This window comes from Oncorhynchus clarkii, chromosome 28 (assembly GCF_045791955.1).
Source record: "Oncorhynchus clarkii lewisi isolate Uvic-CL-2024 chromosome 28, UVic_Ocla_1.0, whole genome shotgun sequence".
NCBI lineage: Eukaryota > Metazoa > Chordata > Actinopteri > Salmoniformes > Salmonidae > Oncorhynchus > Oncorhynchus clarkii.
The window spans coordinates 26,429,538-26,449,911 of record NC_092174.1 but is presented as its reverse complement, the minus strand read 5'-3'; the positions used below and the strand labels follow the sequence as shown (position 1 = coordinate 26,449,911).

Genomic DNA, 20,374 nt, shown 5'->3' with positions numbered 1-20,374 from the left:
TTCATTCATAGGCCTAATATAAAAATAATGCAAGATTAAGGGCATGTATTTAAATCTCCCAGCCTGAGCTTCCCCTAACATTTTCAGGCAGCGAGAGGAGGGCAGCAGACTGTCGATAAAATACTTAAAGTGCTTTTCAACAGATTGTATGTTTGTTTTTAGATTGGAGAAGGAGGAGTTTCGAGACGACGGAGTCTCAAGGAGCCACATTGTGTTTAGTGAACTTGGCGAATTGACCAGTAGGGAGAGACAGTGAGAGATCCTGGCACAGCGACAGGGTATTTTCTGTTGGAGGGACTGTATGCATGGGAGGGAGTAGCAGCCTCAGTACCAGGCGGTGATCTCAGATCGGAGCAGAGAGTGGATAGGGGAGGCTGCTACATGCTGCTGCCGCTGCCGCCTTTGTTGTAAGCAGGGAACGTTTGGTTTCACCACTACATCCAGACTGCAGCAGATATACGGATATTTATCACGCATTGAAAGGGAAAATACATAACAAACGGCATATCAATGTACTTATACGAGGGCAGGGGACTGCTTCTGTTCACGCTCTTGGCCGCTTTGCAGGTAATGTGTCTCCGGAAAGGTTTTGTTGAGTTGCACAAGACAGTTCTAGGACTATTGCTTTCTTTCTGTGACGATGCTGCTGCTGTGATCTGTCGGGTTATACGTGCCTGGTTGTCCGTTATAGCTTGGCTCCAAAAATACTACATGGTCATTTTTGGGCTGGATGCTCGTTATAATGCATCCAGTATTGGGAACTTGGATATGTGATGCGTCAACAAATAATGACAAGATGTAGTAAATTGATGTTGCGTGAAGATCAACCCTGGTTTGCTTGGAGCCGAAAGCACTACGGTAGTCTATTTGAAGGATGGGATGCTTGGCCATTTAAAAAGCTTCGCTTGTTCAAAATATGTTATTGTGTTGACTACAATGTATCACTCTCTAGTACCATATTCGCATGTTTTCGAAATTCATGAAAATAAATCTAGCCCGCATAATCTATTATAAACATAGTCATATCTATTACGGTATAATGAACGTGGTTTATTAGTCCATATGGGCCTCAAGAAATACAGTGTTTCTTCTTTAAGTATGTTTTGTTGTTGAACTTGCTAAAATGCTATACTTGCATGTTTGTTGGCTACATTTGTAACCTTTTCACGAGCCAACATGATATGGTTAGTAAGTTGCTGCTGTCTATTGATGCAGGCTATGGGTTACAAAAGCCTATTATTATTTCTTCCTAACGGACACGGAATGAGCCTCGAGGCAATGGCCCTTTACGTATTTTAATTAGGCTATCAGTGCAAACAACAGTTACGGTGCACTTATGTTGAGTTTCTCTAGGTTAGTGCAATCCAGAAACTCTGCCAGAGACTATGCTGTGTTCGTTTTTGATTTCCTAACTACAAAATCGTCTTGACCTCAGCTGCTTATAGTGCCTCGGCAGAGTGTAAAGTAGGTTACCAAAGTAGCCTAGTCCAACCTTGTACTTATCACATTTTATAGTTCATTCTGAATATTATAGTTTCATCAAAATTATGTATCTTTTAATACGTAATTTAGGCCTGACCTAGCCTACTTGAGTTGTAATATAAAAATTAAGGATTTTTTACATTTAAATTGCCAAAATGTTTAAATAATTAAAGCTGTAATATGAGAGTCAGTCTAATGAAATGTAGGCCCATTTATTAATTTTAAAAACGAACTATGCTGTTCTATGCATGGTGGTGTGCTCTGTCAATTGATGATGTAGTGTGCTAGAAAGCCAGGCATACACCCCCACCCGCCCCTCCCCCAGCATATTCCATTTCAATTCCGCTGATGTTGAATGGCAAGTGGCATGGATACTCTCAATTCTTGTTTTCCGTGGAACTCTCCTTGTTTCACATTCTTTTGTTGTCCCTTCTAAATAAATAGTATTAAGTGTATTTGGGGATGTGGGATCATATGCTCGTTTTATTTTGTTTTGGATAGTTTTTGATCAATTTGATGCCCATTATGTGGTAGCCTAGTAATAGATTATGTGTTATGTTATAATAGACGACGCACACTTGATGAGATAATTGTCAAACTCTAGATCTATCTAATGTCTAATTTGTGTTCAATTGAATTTGGTCCATGAATGTTTGTATTTTGTTTTGGAAATAAGATAAATAAAATACATAAAGTGACAGATAATAATTTATTATGTAACAAATGGCAGAAATATAACTTATCGGATTCAACATCAGACCATTGTGATTAAATCAGAGATCAATCAAGAGGGATGATGATGGGGAGGCGATGAAGAGGGATGATGATGGGGGAGATGAAGAGGGAGGATGATGCGGGGAGATGAAGAGGGATGATGATGGGGGAGATGAAAAGGGATGATGACGGGGGAGATGAAGAGGGATGATGATGGGGGAGATAAAGAGGGATGATGATTTAGTGTTTTGTTTGAGTAGACACAGGAATTCACACACACAGATGCTTTCACCCCTACAGTTTAGTAGGAGTGTTAGGAGTTGTAGCCTAGCTCTACTGTTCCTGAACTTCAAAGCATCCCGTTTACTCAGATCAGAGTAGTGATAAGGGGGACCAGCCAGCAGTGAGCCATAGACCCAACATAGAGCCATAACCATGGCCTGGGCCTGAGTCTGGGCCCCTCTCTATCTCCTCAAAGAGACAAATGTGGCCTGTTCTTGCCTAGCCATGCTCATTGGCTAATGGTTAACCCTTTTGGCCTCATTATCCTAATTGCAGTCCTTGCTATAAAAACAACAGGTGCATTTGTATGACTATGGAGGGAGATAGAGTGGAGGGTTCAGAACGTGACCAGGAGTTTTTGGGGTAGTCGAAAGTGCATTTAGAGGGGGGTGATTTGTGATTCTGAATCATTCTAACCCCCTTCCCCCTCCTACCCCCTCAGATTGCAACAGAGGGCAGGGGCACCCCTCCTCTGTGTCGGCCTGGCTTCTCTGAAGATATGTACGTTGCAGAGATTCCAGAGAGTGCAGAGAAAGGACAGGCCCTTTTCAATGGTAAGTCCTGGTTTGAATAGATTTGTTTTCCATTACACTCTTCACTGCCTGTTTGTAGTATGTTTGTGCACACGTGCTTAAGTGTTTGTGTGTGTGTTTCAAGTTTGAATGTCACATGCACAAGTACAGTGAAATGCCTTACGTGTGTGTGTGTGTGTGTGTGTGTGTGTGTGTGTGTGTGTGTGTGCGTGCGTGCCTGTACTGTGTTTCATTCAACACATGTAGGATGTTGAGTGCGGTCGTGGGTAACAACAAACATCAAACATATTTAACAATTAGCATTGCTGTTATGTGGGCCTAAAACCCCATGTTGTTTGGCTTGTAAACAATGAAATGTCAATCTGGATAAATGTAGCCCTACTTCTAATAATTTGCTTACACAGGCCTTTTTTGAACAACAGAGTTCAATCATTTTCTCTCTCCAGTCTTAGCACAGTGTCGCTGAAAAACCAATGCTTAAACAGTAGGACAATGTGTTCCAGCTTACTTGCTTTTAAAAAATATTTTTGGAGCTCTGAATTTAAAGAATTTAAAAAATGCAAAACCATTTTAAATTAGATTACTTTATACAGTACCCCTCATAGAAAACCCATAAACTTGAAGTCATGGAAAGTTTCAAAGATGGAGACCCACTGCAATTTTATTCTGAATAGGAAATGAAAAACCAAACCCCTCTACTTGTTTTTAAATGGAACCATGGCAGTTGTAATTCAAAAGCTGAACACATGGGATGCACTTGGGTGCAAAGCACAGTCTTGGAATAGAAATTGTACTTATATCTTCTATGTCTGTTTCTGTATGTCAAACACCATTCATTATGACACATAAGCTAACCCACACAGATCAAATGGTCAAAGCTTTTATATGTTGTGTACTAATCGCGGACATATGCAATAATTATTATGCAAGTAAATTATTATGTTGCTTTCACAGTCATTAAATCATTATTTCTGCCATGTTAGCCTTAAACAGGTTCGAAGTTTTCATACACTTAGGTTGGAGTCATTAAAACTAGTTTTTCAACCACTCCACAAAATTCTTGTTCACAAACTATAGTTTTGGCAAGTCGGTTAGGACTTCTACTTTGTGCATGACACAAGTCATTTTTCCAACAATTGATTACAGACAGATTACTTCACTTATAATTCACTGTATCACAATTCCAGTGGGTCAGAAGTTTACATACACTAAGTTGATTGTGCCTTAAACAGATTGGAAAATTCCCAAAAATTATGTCATGGCTTTAGAAGCTTCTGATAGGCTAATTGACATAATTTGAGTCAATAGGAGGTGTACCTGTGTATGTATTTCAAGGCCTATCTTCAAATTCAGTGCCTATTTGCTTGACATCATGGGGAAATCAAAATAAATCAGCCAAGACTTCAGGAAAAAAATTGTAGACCTCCACAAGTCTGGTTCAAATGCCTGAAGGTACTACATTCATCTGTACAAACAATAGTATGCAAGTATAAACACCATGGGACCACGCAACCATCATACCACTCAGGAAGGAGACTCGTTATGTCTAATAGATATGAATGTACTTTGGTTCTAAAAGTGCAAGTCAATCCCAGAACAACAGCAAAGGACCTTGTGAAGATGTTGGAGGAAACAGGTACAACAGTATTTATATCCACAGTTAAACTAGTCCTATATCGACATAACCCGAAAGGCCACTCAGCAAGGAAGAAGCCACTGCTCCATGTGTAGTAAACTGTAGTCTGGCTTTTTTTATGGCGATAAAAAAATCCAGACTACAGTTTGCTACACATGGAGATTAAGATCATACTTTTTGGAGAAATGTCCTCTGGTCTGATGAAACAGAAATATTACTGTTTGGCCATAATGACCATCATTATGTTTGGAGAAAAAAGGGGGAGGCTTCAAGCCAAAGAACACCATCCCAACCTTGAAGCACAGGGGTGGCAGCATCATGCTGTGGGGGTGCTTTGCTGCAGGAGGGACTTCACAAAATAGATGGCATCATGAGGTAGGAAAATTATGTGGATATATGGAAGCTACATCTCAAGACATTAGTCAGGAAGTTAAAGCTTGGTCGAAAATGGGTATTCCAAATTGGCAATGACCCCAAGCATATTTCCAAAGTTGTGGCAAAATGGCTTAAGGACAACAAAGTCAAGGTATTGGAGTGGCCATCACAAAGCCCTAACCTCAATCCTATAGAAAATGTGTGGGCAGAATTGAAAAAGCATGTGCGAGCAAGGAGGCCTACAAACCTGACTCAGTTACACCAGCTCTGTCAAGCTTGTGGAAGGCTACCTGAAACTTTTGACCCATGTTGAACAATTTAAAGGCAATGCTACCAAATACTAATTGATTGTATGTAAACTTCTGACCCACTGGGAATGTGATGAAAGAAATAAAAGCTGAAATAATTTGTTCTCTCTACTATTATTCTGACATTTCACATTCTGAAAATAAAGTGGTGATCCTAATTGGCCTAAGACAGGGAATTTTTACTAGGGTTAAATGTCAGGAATTGTGAAAAACTGAGTTTAAATGTATTTGGCTAAGGTGTATGTAAACTTCCGACTTCAACTGTACATAGCAGAAACATAAAGGAAAGAAGTGGTCAGTAGTGGCCATGCTGTTTTATAATCCCAACACCTCTTAATGGCTGTCATTTCCTTTCAACACAGCTTCAGTATCACAGTTGTGTTTGTACAGTATCTGCTCTGTTGGAAATACAACATCGAAAAGCACAGCTTGCTACATCTGACTATGCTTTTATCTGTTTCGTTTGTATCTGTTTCTTTTTGCTTCTATACCATATCCCTCAGAAAAACAAGACAAAATCAATGTAATGTTTTGTTTTTAATTATTATAATGATACTGACATGATTGTAAACAGTAATTACAATGTATCATGGAAAACATGACCAATTAATTGCTTTTTTGCGGTTAACTACTCCCTAAGTAAAAGTGCTGCCACACAAACAAATATCACACGATTACAGTCACCAATAGCACCTCTGAACAGTGCTGAGACTGAAGTCGTCAGTTTGGCTGGTGCCTAGCAAGGTGAACCATATGAGTGTGCTCGCATACTGCCTTAATATTTTGGGAAAGAAGTGGCAATAGTGCTGTTTGTCCATTTTGAGATGCTGTTGCCAGCATACACTTCCTCAAAATAGTCAGAATTAATAGATAACCGAAGAAATATGTAATTAACTTTGATGTTTTTGCCAGGGAGATCTTAGTTGCGCAATTTTGCATCTGACTAGGATGTTTAGTGCAGATTTTTTCAAGCGAAAAAATGTGCACAAGGACGAGTCATTTCTTGTTGAATGACAACCGGTACTTAATTGAAGAATCCTTACTGTTGACCAATCGCAGACGAGAGGGCATAGACTTCGACTACCGACTTCGACTTGCCTCTGAAAAAATGTAGTCTGCCCAAACAGTCTAAAAAACCCTTGCCAAAGTCCAAAACAAACAAAATGTCGTCATAATATATGCACAAACTGTTCCGAACTGTTTCGGCTGTGAAGCATGCGGACAAGTGGAGGCTGGTGGGAGGAGCTATAGGAGGACGGGCTTATTGTAATGGCTGGAATGGGATAAACAAAACAGAGTCAAACATGTGGTTTCTATATATTTGCTACCGTACCATTGATTCCATTCCAGCCATTACAATGAGCCCGTCCTGCTATAGCTCCTCCCACCAGCCTCCTCTGTTGCGGACGCCTTGAGAGTGACTGCCAATAATAAAAGAGGAATATACCACCAATGTGCCATCCCAGGGATTTGGGCCTTGAGGTCATCTGAACCAGAAACTAGCTCCAGTTGCGTTGGATTTCACAGTGTGTTCTAAAAAGTCACAGTCAGCTGAGAGTGTGAGTCAGAAGAGACTGGGAGGGCGAGAAGGAAGGAGAGAGAAGGAGAGAAGAGCGAGAGATAAAAAGAGAGAAAGGGAAAGAAGGAGAGTAATGGAGTGGTGGTTGGAATGGAAAGAGAGAGCTTCCTTATACCTGCTCTACAGCTCAACCTCCAGTTTGATCCTCCAGGTGATGGATTTCCCTCTCAGTTGAATTGTGGATGGGCCGTGACCAGGGGTAATCAGTTCCCCTTTTGTCTGCCCCCCTTCTCCCCTCCCCTCACCTTCCTCTCTCCTCTTCTCTTTCTTTACCCTCCCTCACCTCCTCTCTCCTCTGCTCTTTCTTTTCCCTCCCTTCCCCTAGCCCTCAGCCCTCTATGGGGAGAGGGGTTCTCGGACAGGGAGAGAGAGAGGCACAGCACCCCTATATCATTGTAATGCGTTGGCCTGGAGCTGGGGCTGCATGGGGCTCAGTAGCTCAGTGGCGTGGGATGATGCTAATGAAAGCTCCAGTCTCTAATGAAAGGCTCCTGTGGCATGTTTTGAAAGACAAAGCTCCCACGGTGTGGAGGGAGTGTTAAGCCCCCCCTCCTGTTTTCTAACTCCACTTTCACCATGCTGCTTGTGAATATTGTTTTTACCAGGAGGCAGGGAAACAAGGGCTTTTTGAGAGGCTCCTAGCCACAAGAGGTGTAGTGTGGAGACTAACGCCATGACACCTTTGTGTTTTTTTTCTTTCAGTGAGAATGTCTGCCTCCTGTGCATTTAATTACTTTTCTTAATTGCATCCTTAGGCCCTAAATAATGAATGAATGAGGACTGACTGAATCTAGTTGCAGTCATTCTCCTCAACCATACTTGAGTGTTCATGCTCATTGTAACAGAAAATCCTTCCTTGTTATATCAGAAACAATCTAGCAGCTTCCTTGTAATATGCATGGACCTGTCCTCCTTTAGAAAAGCTATTAGAGAGTATAGTTATACTAAGCTCTCTCTGTAGAGCTGGAATAGATTCCTTCTTCCAAGTTGGGAAGGAGTATCGTTGTGAATATGACTGTAACCCTACCAGTATACAGTACTAGGTAACGGTAATACGATCACTTTGTTCTTGCGACAGCTGACCCTGTGGTGAGTGGAGACAATAGGAGCCTACTCTACTGTCTCTGAAGGTGATTCATTTCAGTAATTGATTTACAGAATACACACCCTGAGTAGATCTGGGAGAACATCAGCATTCACATGCACATTTTTTTGGAATGAATAACAAAACCCAAAGTTTTCTAGGCCCAAAACACATTTGGCTCTGCTTGGGTATTCTCTATAATGGCAATTCCTCCACAATAAGCAGAAGTAATTGTTTAATTATAAAGACGTAATTATTTGTTAGGTGATGCAGATCCAGAGATTAACTATTGGTTGGCCCTGGCGAATGCTCCATCGGTTTTCAATGGAATTGTTCAGGTGGCTCTGAACAAAGTTCATTAGCAGGGCAGTGGAGGGGAAAGTGAGGGAGGACAATTATTTTGCTACGAGGCCTCCTCTCCTATGTATCCGATGATGTGGAAAAGAGGATTTTAGCTCTTTGTTTGTGAACGTAAAGCCCACAGGCTCAGGCGGTTTCCCACTGTCGGCCCCAAGGGCCTCTCGTGACCTTGTCTTTAAGCATCCCTATTTGTTTAGGGCTGGCTGATACCGAGTCCCTGAGTGGAGGCCTATATATCTACTCCCACTCACTACACTCATCACCATTCACTACCACAGCTAAGCTAAGACTGTGTCACCACCAGTGAGTGTTCCTATAGAAAGGACATTTTAACATTCATGTCGTGTTAATTTCCTGTTTGATCAAAATGACTTATCTGATGAAATCAGCAGGTATAATTGCCGGTATGGCTGGCGATGGTAGTGTGGACTGGGTCTTGGGGCTGCTGGTTAATGGGTTAATGGAGAATTGGCTATAGAGAGCTGACATGTATTGTCCTGCCTTTCAGACTAGGGGGCTTTTTAAGCAGGATTGTAAAGTGAGTCAGTAACAGCAGCATTATTCAGCAGAGTCTTTCCTCTCCAAAACTGGGTTAATGAAAAAGCCCAAAAGCCTAATTGAACTTAATACATACTCCTCTCACAAGCAGCCACCCTGCCTCCCCAACCCCCCACCACCTACTTTCAATCTTTTTCTTTATTCCACACTCCACAAGCTCTTAAGTTTCAGTTGTTTTTGCCAATTAAGTGTGCTGGGGTGATGGAAGGCAACTGTGGTTACAGTCTTCTTCAACCTCAGTTCAAGTGCTTTTAACGCCAGTGCGTCGACCGTGTCCACTGAGCTGTCTGTATCTGGCTCCACTGACTGGGGGTTCAAACCCTGAGCCGTTCTGGGGAGACACAGTTGACCGATTTCACTATATGGATTAAACAAGCAGTGAGAGAGAGAGAGGGAGAGGGAGAGAGAGATAGAGAGAGACTTTGTGTGTACAACATCGGCTCTTTTTTTCTGTCCAATGAAATGTACGCTATACTGGATGGAAAGACCTGGGCATAAGAAATCACAACACTTTCCATGACTTTGTTTTTTAGTGTAGTTACCTTTCCCTGCTCTGTTTGATTAATACAAACCTCTTGAACCCACAGAGAATCAGACCCTTTTGACAAAAATAAAATATTGTGAGAAAAATAAATAATACACATTTTTTCTGGCTTTTTATATTTTATTGGGGGGGGGGGGGGGTGAGACTCCATTTGTATGGTGTTGTTGTTCTGGTTCTCTGCACTTTGTCAAGGATCCTGATGACCCCTGGTATAGAGTACAGCTGGGGCAGCTCTTTGAAGTGCTTGAGAGGCCCGTGTGTTTGGTGAGACGTGATCCTGGTCGACTCCGTCCTGTAAATTGGGGCCGGTGCTCAACCTCTTACAGCTCCAGGAAGGAGGAGGTGGTGCTTCTCTCTGTGTGTGTGTGTGTGTGTGTGTGTGTGTGTGTGTGTGTGTGTGTGTGTGTGCCTGTACTGTGGGGGGGGGGGGTGAGCTCACACTGAATGGAGAGACCAGCCAATGGAGGTTGTGACCCTCAACGGGGTGGCCCCATGTGCACGACACCTCTCAGGGCATGCTGTCCTGACTTGCCAAAATTAACATCTATCACTGGAAAATGGAGAGTCGGAGCATTCAGAGGGAGCACCGGTCGGTTGGATCTCTATGGATGTTTCCACCATCCTCCATACGATACATGACAAATGGTAATGAATTAACGTGACTATCACAACGAAGTCAAAGGCATCTGCATTAGTTATGAGAGGCTGCCTGCGGAACACTGGAACACTAAGGGAATGTGATTCTCTTCTAATTGATGAATGCCCAATAGGCCCCCATAAATATATAATAAATGATAACAAAGATACAAAAGTTCAGGGGATGGGATGATCAGAAAACACATTCCTTTTGTAAATAATGTGTATCTGAGGGTTAGCCTGAGTTAGTGTCATGGCACAGCACATCATGGTCATAGATAAGACAATGTGTAATAGCCTCGTGCAATGAAGGCTCTCACTGGCTACCTTGCTGCAGATGAGGTTGTGTAGCAAAGCACTGTCTGAAGCACTGATTTCTGTGCCAATCCTGAATTATTCAATAGTCAAACAAGGCTGCCTTAATATTCTAATCCCTTGGTTAGATGAGAACCATAAATACAGAAGAGACATCATCCTTCAGTCAGATGCGAAGAGGAGAGGAACAGGGGCTAGGAACAGCAGGACAACCAGCCCTTTATTTTATTTTTCATTACAAGGATTGCATGTTACACAAGTTCCTCCATCTCTGTTTTTTAAAGTCCGACATCAAGTGCAACCCCACGACCGCACCTCCCTCCCCATCTCATTTGATGGGGGTTCTAAATTCCAATCCCCCGCTTCCCTTGTTTTAAGCCGATGCAGCACTTCTCTCTGGGTGATCCTGTTTGCAGCACCAGTCCATTGCTCTCCTTCTCATTCCCCCCTTCTCAGTTTTCCCGCACCAAGCGGATCAATAGATCCAGGGTCTTTGTTTGGCCTGATCAATATGTTGTAATGAAGGCTGTGCTCCAATTCCCAGCTAAAGCATGGAAGAATCAGCTTTATTTTTTATTGTTATGAGAACCTATACATTTTCATCACCTGCCCGTCTGTGTTGGTTTTGCCCCATGCCACGCCACCATGGCCTAGATAACCGCCACATATTGTGTCGGTTGATTGGATCTCAGTGGTATACAGTTCCTTAAGAAAGTATTCATACCCCTTGACTTATTTTACATTTTGTTGAGTTACAGCCTGAATTCAACATGGAATAAATAGATTTTACACACAATACCCCATAATGACAAAGTGAAATCATGTTTTTACAGAAATATCTCATTTACATAAGTATTCACACCCATGAGTTAGAATCATCTTTGGCAGCGATTACAGCTGTCTTGCTGGTTAAGTCTCTAAGAGCTTTGCACACCTGGATTGTACAATATTTGACCATTATTATTTTCTAAATTCTTCAAGCTCTCTCAAGTCTTGCTATAGATTTTCAAGCAGATTTAGCTAAAAAACTGTAACTCAGTCACTCGGGAACATTCACTCTCTTCTGGTAAGCAACTCCAATGTAGATTTGGCCTTGTGTTTTAGGTTATTGTCCTGCTGTCAGCTACAAATGTCTGGTGGAAAGCAGACTGATTCAGTTTTTCCTCTAGGATTTTGCCTGTGCTTAGCTCCATTCCGTTTATTTTTTATCCTGAAGAACTCCCCAGCCTTTAACGATTACAAGCATACCCATAACATGATGCAGCCACCACCATGCTTGAAAATATGGAGAGTGGTACTCAGTAATGTATTGGATTGGATTTGCCCCAAACATTACACTTTGTATTCAGGACAAGTGTGAATTGCTTTATCACATTTCTTGCAGTATACATTTTTTATTTGGTATTTTGGTATTTTATTAGGATCCCCATTAGGTGTTGCAAAAGCAGCAGCTACTCTTCCTGGGGTCCATGCAAAACATGAAACATGACATAATACAGAACATTAATAGACAAGAACTGCACAAGGACAAAACTACATCAAAAAACAAAACAAAAAAGGCACACGTATCCTACATATCAATACCAATACAAAAAGACAAACTATTAGGTCAATTAAGGTAGAGGTATTGTGTCGTGAGGCGTTGCTTTATCTGTTTTTTTAAACCAGGTTTGCTGTTAATTTGAGCAATATTAGATGGAACGTAGTTCCATACAATAATGGCTCTATATAAAACTGTATGCGTTCTTGAATTTGTTCTGGATTTGGGGACTGTGAAAAGACCCCTCGAGGCATTTCTGGTGGGGTAAATGTGTGTGTCAGAGCAGTGTGAAAGTTGACTATGCAACAATTTTCGATTTTTCAACACATTAATGTTTCTTATAAAAAGAAGAAGTGATGCAGTCAGTCTCTCCTCAACTCTTAGCCAAGAGAGACTGGCATGCATAGTATTTATATCAGCCCTCTGATTACAATGAAGATCAAGATGTGCCGCTCTGTTTTGGGCCAGCTGCAGCTTAACTAGATCTTTGCTCAGCACGTTAAGCACGTTAAGGCTTGCCATTAACAAAGAGGTAGAATACTTATTGACTCAAGACATTTCAGCGTTTCATTTTTTATTAATTTGATGTTTTTGTTTGTTAAATACAGTACCAGTCAACAGTTTTGACACACCTACTCATTCAAGGGTTTTTATTTATTTTTGCTATTTTCTACATTGTAGAATAATAGTGAATACCTCAAAACTATGAAATAACACATATGGAAAAATTTAGTAACCAAAAAAGGGTTAAAAAAAATCTAAATGTATTTTATATTCTTCAAAGTGGCCACCCTTTGCCTTGATGACAGCTTTGCACACTCTTAGTATTCTGTCAACCAGCTTCACCTGGAATGCTTTTCCAACAGTCTTGAAGGAGTTCCCACATATGCTGGGCACTTGTTGGCTGCTTTCCCTTCAATGTGCCGTCCAACTCATCCCAAACCATCTCAATTGAGTGTGTCTTGAATTCTAAATAAATCACTGACAGTGTCACCAGCAAAGCACCCCCACACCATCACACCTTCTCCTCCATGCTTCACGGTGGGAACCACTCATGCGGAAATCATCCGTTCACCTACTCCGTGTCTCACAAAGACACAGCGGTTGGAACAAACAATCTCATCAGACCAAAGGAAAGATTTCCACGGGTCTAATTTCCATTGCTCATGTTTCTAAGCTCAAGCAAGTCTCTTTTTATTACTGTTGTCCTTTAGTTGCAGCAATTCGACCATGAAGGCCTGATTTACGCAGTCTCCTCTGAACAGTTGATGTTGAGATGTGTCTTTATTTGGCCTTCAATTTCTGAGTCTGGTAACTTTAATGAACTTATCCTCTGCAGCAGAGGTAACTCTGGGTCTTCCTTTGCTGTGGCGGTCCTCATGAGAGCCAGTATCATATTAGCGCTTGATGTTTTTTGCGACTGCACTTGAAGAATCTTTCAAAGTTCTTGAAAATTTCCATATCGACTGACCTTCATTTGTTAAAGTAATGATGGACTGTTGTTTCTCTTCTACAAATTCACTTTTAACAAGGCACACCTGTTAATTGAAATGCATTCCAGGTGACTACCTCATGAAGCTGGTTTAGAGAATGCCAATAGTGTGCAAAGCTGTTATCAAGGCAAAGGGTGGCTACTTTGAAGAATCTCAAATCTAAAGTATATGTACTTATTTTGTTAAAACATGATTCCATATGTGTTATTCTGCAATGTATAAAATAGTAAAGATAAAGGAAAACCCTTGAATGACTAGGTGTGTCCAAACTTGTGACTGTTACTGTAATTCCACTTTGGTATTATGGAGTATTGCATGTAGGTCAGTGACAGAATTTTAAAAATTTAATCCATTTTAAATTCAGTCTGTAACACAACAAAATGTGGAAAAAGGGTGTGAAAACTTTATATGGCTTCAATACCTCCGACCTCTAATGCAATTTTGCCTTTAGTAGTCTAGCAGTGAGAGGTGGGGTCTGAGAACACTTTATGCTGATTCTTTCACGTGATCCGGCTCCATTGCATTCCAAAGGCCATATCATAACCATGAAATCGTAATGTTGTTAACGTTTTAAAGCAAGTGCACCCGTCTGCAGCTAATTTGCACAGGGGTGGGGAGGCTGGCGCTGCCTTTTGAGGCTATGATGCTCGGCGGTGTGACTGGAGAGTACATATTTTATTTATGGCTGACCTTTTTTCTCTCCAGCGCCTCCTTATCGAACAGGTAGCCTGCTCAGTCTTTCCACACTTTTTGGGAGCAGACAGGGACTTGAATGCAGATAAAGGTATTTTTATATGGACGGTGGTTGGTGGAGGGTTGACATTGGCCCGCGCTAACCCTTTAGTCTGGCTCACTTTTCACTACACAGCGCTCCTGCTCATATCGCTCATATCAGCCGCTAGCCCTGTCTCCTGTTAGACTGTGTGACACTGACATTGGGCAGCAGTTAAGGTGCCTCTCAATTGTGCCTGTGTGTGTGTCAGGGTGAGTGTGTGGGTGTTTGTCCTTGGCATATAATTAGCCTGTTCGCTCACCCCAGACAGTCCTGAGAGCTAGTGGGTCTCCTCTCCCTCCTCCACCAGTCAGAGGAGAATTCCGGAAACCACAGCTGTTGCGAAAGGACTTGCCTCATCGTTAGTCACATGACCTACCTATCGTTCAAATATCTCAACTGACATTCAGCAGCATTCAATATGCTTTCTATAAGGGTTAACGTCATAGGCCTAGATGCGGTTATTTGAGTCTCGTTTCTAACTACATTTTCAAATAATAATTGTGTTGAATGTGTATCCATGGGGATTGGAAAACAAAGGTTTCATACAATAGGTGCATGGGTCCATCCTCAGTCATTTGAAGGTTATGTGCTTTTATTGATTATTTGCTTCTGAATCACACCTGGGCCCCTCCAGCCATGAACCACTCTGGCTTGGGTTTCTGAAATTGATGTGTGTGCTTCAATTTAAAAGACTGTCAGATGGCAAAGATTTTTTTCTTAAACAATCCTTTCCTGTAAGCACTCTGTCATGAGGTGAGGTGTGACTGAGGAGACTGGGAATGGTTCCTGTGCATGGTGGTTTTTGACTCTAATTCAGATGTTTGAGTTTTATTTAACATGAAATACATCTGGAAAGTGCAGAACATGACCCTTCTATGTAATGAGGTCAGGTATAAATGGCCGTATTGACCTCGATTTCCGCATAATATGCTTCCATATATGTAGCTTAGTGTTATTTTTCACCAGTGAAACTCCAGACCTCGATGGAGGAAAAAACACTGTCCAGCTTGTACTTGGCAGACAACAGATCAACACAGTGAAGTGAAATGTTTATTTTATTAAAGGACCGACAGGCTTGTGGTTTTCACTAGTTTGTTTTCTCTCCGGGAGGCAGGCAACTTTAGTTTGGGCAGCAGCACAGCGAACAACTCTTCTGCTAGATTCTAGCCCTGCTTACAGTGTTGACCCAGCCGTCGATTGAGTAGTGTAAGAAACATCGTTTTATTGTGTCCCATTCGTTCACTCCCTCTCTCTGTGTTGTGCAGTTGTTTTTCTCATTATGCTGCTAGCTAGCTGAGTGTGTGGAGGCTAGCCCTCATGTTTTCCACTGCATCTTACCATTCATGCATCGCTAAGCAAAAAAGACAAAAATAACAAATATTAATCGTACCACAGGAACTCACTGCTTTTCTCTCCTTCAGTGATCTTTTGTTTGCTTTAGAATACATTTAAATCCCAAACTACCATTTTGTTGGCACTAGACACATGTGTCTGATCCTCTGACACTACATACAGTATCTCACTTATCTGTGAACGAGAAGAGCTTGTTGGTGTTTAACAATAAATATAGTGCTGGTGAGAAGAGTGCAGAACAGGACCATCTCTTGTCTGTAGGATCATAGATGGAAATTAAACAAATATATTTGAGACAGCTTCACTGAACGGAGAGAATGCAGGGCTTTTTTTTTATTGAAACAGAGCAAAACCAATACCTGAGTGTGTATTTACAGTGCTTTATTTTTTTATTGTCAAATGTTAAGCTCAGGTCATGGTTTAAGCCCCATGCTGAGCTGGAGAGGCTACGGGAATTGACACACCATTATTTCACTGACTACAAAAGGGGACATTTGAGGCAGAGAGACATTAATTGACCCAGATACTGTAACCAAGTTCCACATATGCCAATATCCTGCCTGGGATGAGGAGCCTCCCTGCCTCCTCTCTCCCTCACCACCGCCCGCCTTGGGCTATGCCAACTATTGTGTTCCGGAGGGGGTTTCTATTTCAACGCACTAGCGCTTCTTTGGACGTTACTTTCTGATGAGTCGCCAGGTCCTATCCTGTGACATCCCTCCTTGACGCATCCTCCTCTCCACTCCCACCCGTCTCCTTCCCCCTCCATCTATCCATCACTCCCTATTACCACTCCCTCCCCATCCTCCTCCTATTCATGTAAGCAGTAGTGTGATGGATGAGCCCCCCTTTCCTCCATTGGATGACTGATGTGCTTTAATTGAGTAATACATTGACACTACTGAAGCAATCTGCTTAACATTATACTGTGTTAAAACCAACCACAGATTTAGTTCCTTATGGAAACCTTGACAACCTAATGTGTTCTAGTCATGAGCTGAGCACATAAAGCCCCATTCAAATAGTGCTTGTAATATTTTTGATGAATGGCTTGGCCCGGTGTTGTTTTGTGGAGGTTTGTGTTTTTGTATTTCCCAGAGGTCTCTATGCTTCAGCTGAAGAGGCCTCTGTGTCTGGCTGAGGTGGGCTGGAGGGATAGAGGGATAGAGGGATAGAGGGATAGAGAGAGAGAGAGAGAGAGAGAGAGAGAGAGAGAGAGAGAGAGAGAGAGAGAGAGAGAGAGAGAGAGAGAGAGAGAGAGAGAGAGAGAGAGAGAGAGAGAGAGAGAGAGAGAGAGAGAGAGAGAGAGAGAGAGAGAGAGAGAGAGAGAGAGAGAGAGAGAGAGAGAGAGAGGCAGGCAGGCAAAGACCGAGGCAGGATATGAGTAACGCTGGCTGTCATCCACTACTTGCTGATCATATCGAGCAAGTGCACCTCCGAAGGGACGGTTATTGATATTTGGGAACATGGTCTTTGGAGAAAAAAAACTCATTAAGTTGATTTACCTGAATATCTGTTTAATCTTGGGCATCCTGTGATTGTGAACACAGAGGCGACGGTTCCTCTTCGCCTCCTGTCTCCCACCCAAACTGTTTACCTCATCAGATGAGCGGATGAACGCCTGTCCGTGTAACTGTCCCACTCAAAGTAATATACCGTTACCAGGCCGTGCTGACACTGCCGCCTCCCGCTGTCACACTGCGGATGTTATGATTGACCTGCGGCGATTCCTAGTTACCATCGGTGGCAGGCATATGTATACGGGCTGCTGCATAACAGCGATCCACTTCCCGCTCCCTCTGCTCACCGCCATTATCCTGGGTTTATGTTATCTCACCCTGTCGATATTTACTGAGGCCTTAAAAAGCGTGCAGCGTGTCGCCACTTTATTTGCTGTGTTACCGTGGGCTCAGCAAGAGATGGGCTGGGGGCTGGAGGGAGGGGATGTAGTCAGGGGGGTGGATGTATACTACTGGGAGCTGATATGCCTGGTTGCTCTATGCACCATGTAGCCTATGTACTGTATGTTGGGTCTGCATTGCAGTGTATTATTTGAGCCCTGCACATTAAATGGCCCAATGATGTATCCAAGGAGAGAAAGGCTCAATAAATACATTTGATTACGGATTTGTGACTCTTACTATGCACACAACGCTTCAGCAGCTGTGTGGAGACCACTTAACCAACCAGTTTAGCAATAACAGCAAGTACATGTGTTGTGTTTGCTTCTCACATCTCATCAATCAACATATTATTTTTATTCAAGCTGTAAGGAGGTCTATGCACTGAGTGTACAAAACATTAGGAACCCTTGCTCTTTCCATGACATAGACTAACCAGGTGAATCCAGTTGAAAGCTATGTTCCCTTATTGATGTCAGTTGTTAAATCCACTTCAATCCGTGTAAATAAAGGGGAGGAGACAGGTTAAAGAAGGATTATTAAGCCTTGAGACTATTGAGACATGGATTGTGTATGTGTGCCATTCAGAGGGTGAATGGGCAAGACAAAAGATTTGAGTGCCTTTGAACAGCTTATGGTAGTAGGTGCCAGGCGCACCAGTTTGAGTGTTTCAAGAACTGCAACACTGCTGGGTTTTTCAGTCTCAACAGTTTCCTGGGTGTATCAAGAATGGTCCACCTGTCCACGCCCTGATGAATTGAGGCTGTTCTGAGGGCAAAAGAGGGTGCAATTCAATATTAGGAAGGTGCTCCTAATGTTTTGTACACTCGGTGTATAGGCGTAGTACATTTACTCCAGGGCACTATACATTATCTGTGTTAATTCACCTACTAGCGTTATATTCCAGGTGCATTGCTTTCCGGTAAACCTTCCAACCCCCACCCCCCACTGTTCCCCACTAGAGAGCAACACACTCAATCTTCTATAGATCCTGTGTCACTCCTTCACTCTCCCCACTAAGTGTTCTAAGCACTGTGACCTTTTGGCAAAGATAAGCTTCCTTCAGCTGACTTTAAGAGTTTGGAATAACAGCCTCAGCCATTAATTTATGCCATTGCTAACCTGAGGGCTATGAGCCAAGGTTATTGACCTTTCACGCCTGTCACTAGTGATAGAGAGACTTGGGCCTGGGAGGAGAATTAATTGGCGTTAATAAGGACCAGGGATTGGAATCAAAGACCTAGGGGCAACTTGATCCTCCAATTCTTTGTTTTACACTATTTGACCAATTCCCTTCTGCTAGAACAGAAATTGATGGCGCCAGCAGTGTTGGTCTAGAGTGAAAGTCACACAGAATCATAATGCCTTTACTCAATCCTAATGCATCTGTGCAAACAGAGGGTTAAATGCGTGAACTCATTGTAAGATTAACAGTTGCATTCCTGATTTACTTACTGCATCTCAATCTTGAGCTGAGGTCATTATTACTGGACGTGAGAAGGGATTTGCGGGGGGATTTGAAAAGCTAGTGTTTCAAGGATTTTATGCAACAGCGATTTAAGGCTAGAGTTGCTTCAATGTTTTATTTTCAATCTCAAATCTTTTCTCTCTCTCCCTGCTAGCTCTTTGTACTGTGGATTGATTTGGTATGATTATATCTGGAAAATAATACAACTGAGTGGAGGGCAAGAGATGCAGAGTTTAATGAACTATGTAAAGAATGTTGGCTGGAAGGACAGGGGTCGGGGGGATGTCGGAGAGAGACGTGGGTTGAGGAGACTGGCCACATGTTATTAGGCGCTGGTCTTCCCTCAAAGGCCACAGTATGAATGTCTTAGTGGGAGGTGATGGAGGCACGCAGCACTGTTATTGGGCTCTTATTGCAGTCTCTTCTCTCTGAGTTTTTTTTTTTTTTTTTTCCTTGCAGTCTGTACTGAACTACTTCTGTGTTTGTAATCACACAACCATCTGTGTCCCTCGTGGGGTTAAACTAAAACACTTTTTTATTGACTTTTGAGAGAAGATAATCTTTCTTTAGTGAATCCTGGATGCACATATTAACACGAGATCACTATCTCTCCCCATTACAAAAAATATATATATATATTTTTTAAAGATGACGAAAACAGATGAAGAAAAGAAAATGGGCGAAGCCAACACCAAGTCTTTGTGTTTGTTATTGCAAAGTGTCCCTAGTGGGATCCATCTGAAAGCACATTTTTGATCATGCTGGAGAAACTTATCTCTGGCTGTTGGTCCTTTGTGTAGTTATTCATATATGTACAAATTAACCCAGGACCCTAGCTCTAGTCTGGTTAGGAAAGGGAAGAAGACAGAGGACAGAGAGAGGACAGATAATGGATGATGCTGGCTTAGCCCTCTGAGTCATTAATTTAGCTTAGCCTGTTGAATTCATCAAGTGTTTGTTTATTTGATAGATAGATGCAAAGTATGAGGTAGAAGGACGGATGAATGAGAATGGTGTGTGTGTGTCTGTAGAGGGGATCCGTTCCATGCATGGAATTTATAGACAAAACATAGCCAATCTAGAGGAATATGTTTTTTTCAGTGGATAGTGGAGGTATGCAGGGGGACTCCATATCATTGGGCCATCACTCCTGGCAGGAGGGATGGGGAAGTGGGTGCTAGTTGACTGGATAATGTAAACAGAGATAAGTCTCCTCTCCTGGCTCTTCACTCTCGTATATGTTGTGTAGGACATGCCAGGAAATAAGCCAACCGACTGACAAAAAATTCGGACTTCTAGTTTGATTGGTTTGTTTAGGGTCGGAATGAGGAAAAGGGGCCAACACTGTCTAGTCCCCATAAAGTGGACCTTATCGGATGAGCAGAAAAAACAAAGCAACTGTTGGTTGGGAGGCCATTTGAATGTGAAAGGCTTGTTT

At 42.2% G+C, this 20,374-nt stretch overlaps 1 protein-coding gene across 1 annotated transcript in view; it reads left to right on the top strand.

Annotated features, from left to right (window-relative positions):
- Positions 1-226: 226 nt before the first annotated feature.
- LOC139387447 (cadherin-2-like) overlaps positions 227-20,374 on the top strand; it is a 111,529-nt gene continuing 91,381 nt past the window's right edge. Inside the window, exons 1-2 of the mRNA XM_071133630.1 lie at positions 227-567; positions 2,921-3,032. Of these exons, the coding sequence (XP_070989731.1) occupies positions 511-567; positions 2,921-3,032 (169 nt within the window). The 5' untranslated portion in view covers positions 227-510. The remainder of the gene's footprint in view (positions 568-2,920; positions 3,033-20,374) is intronic.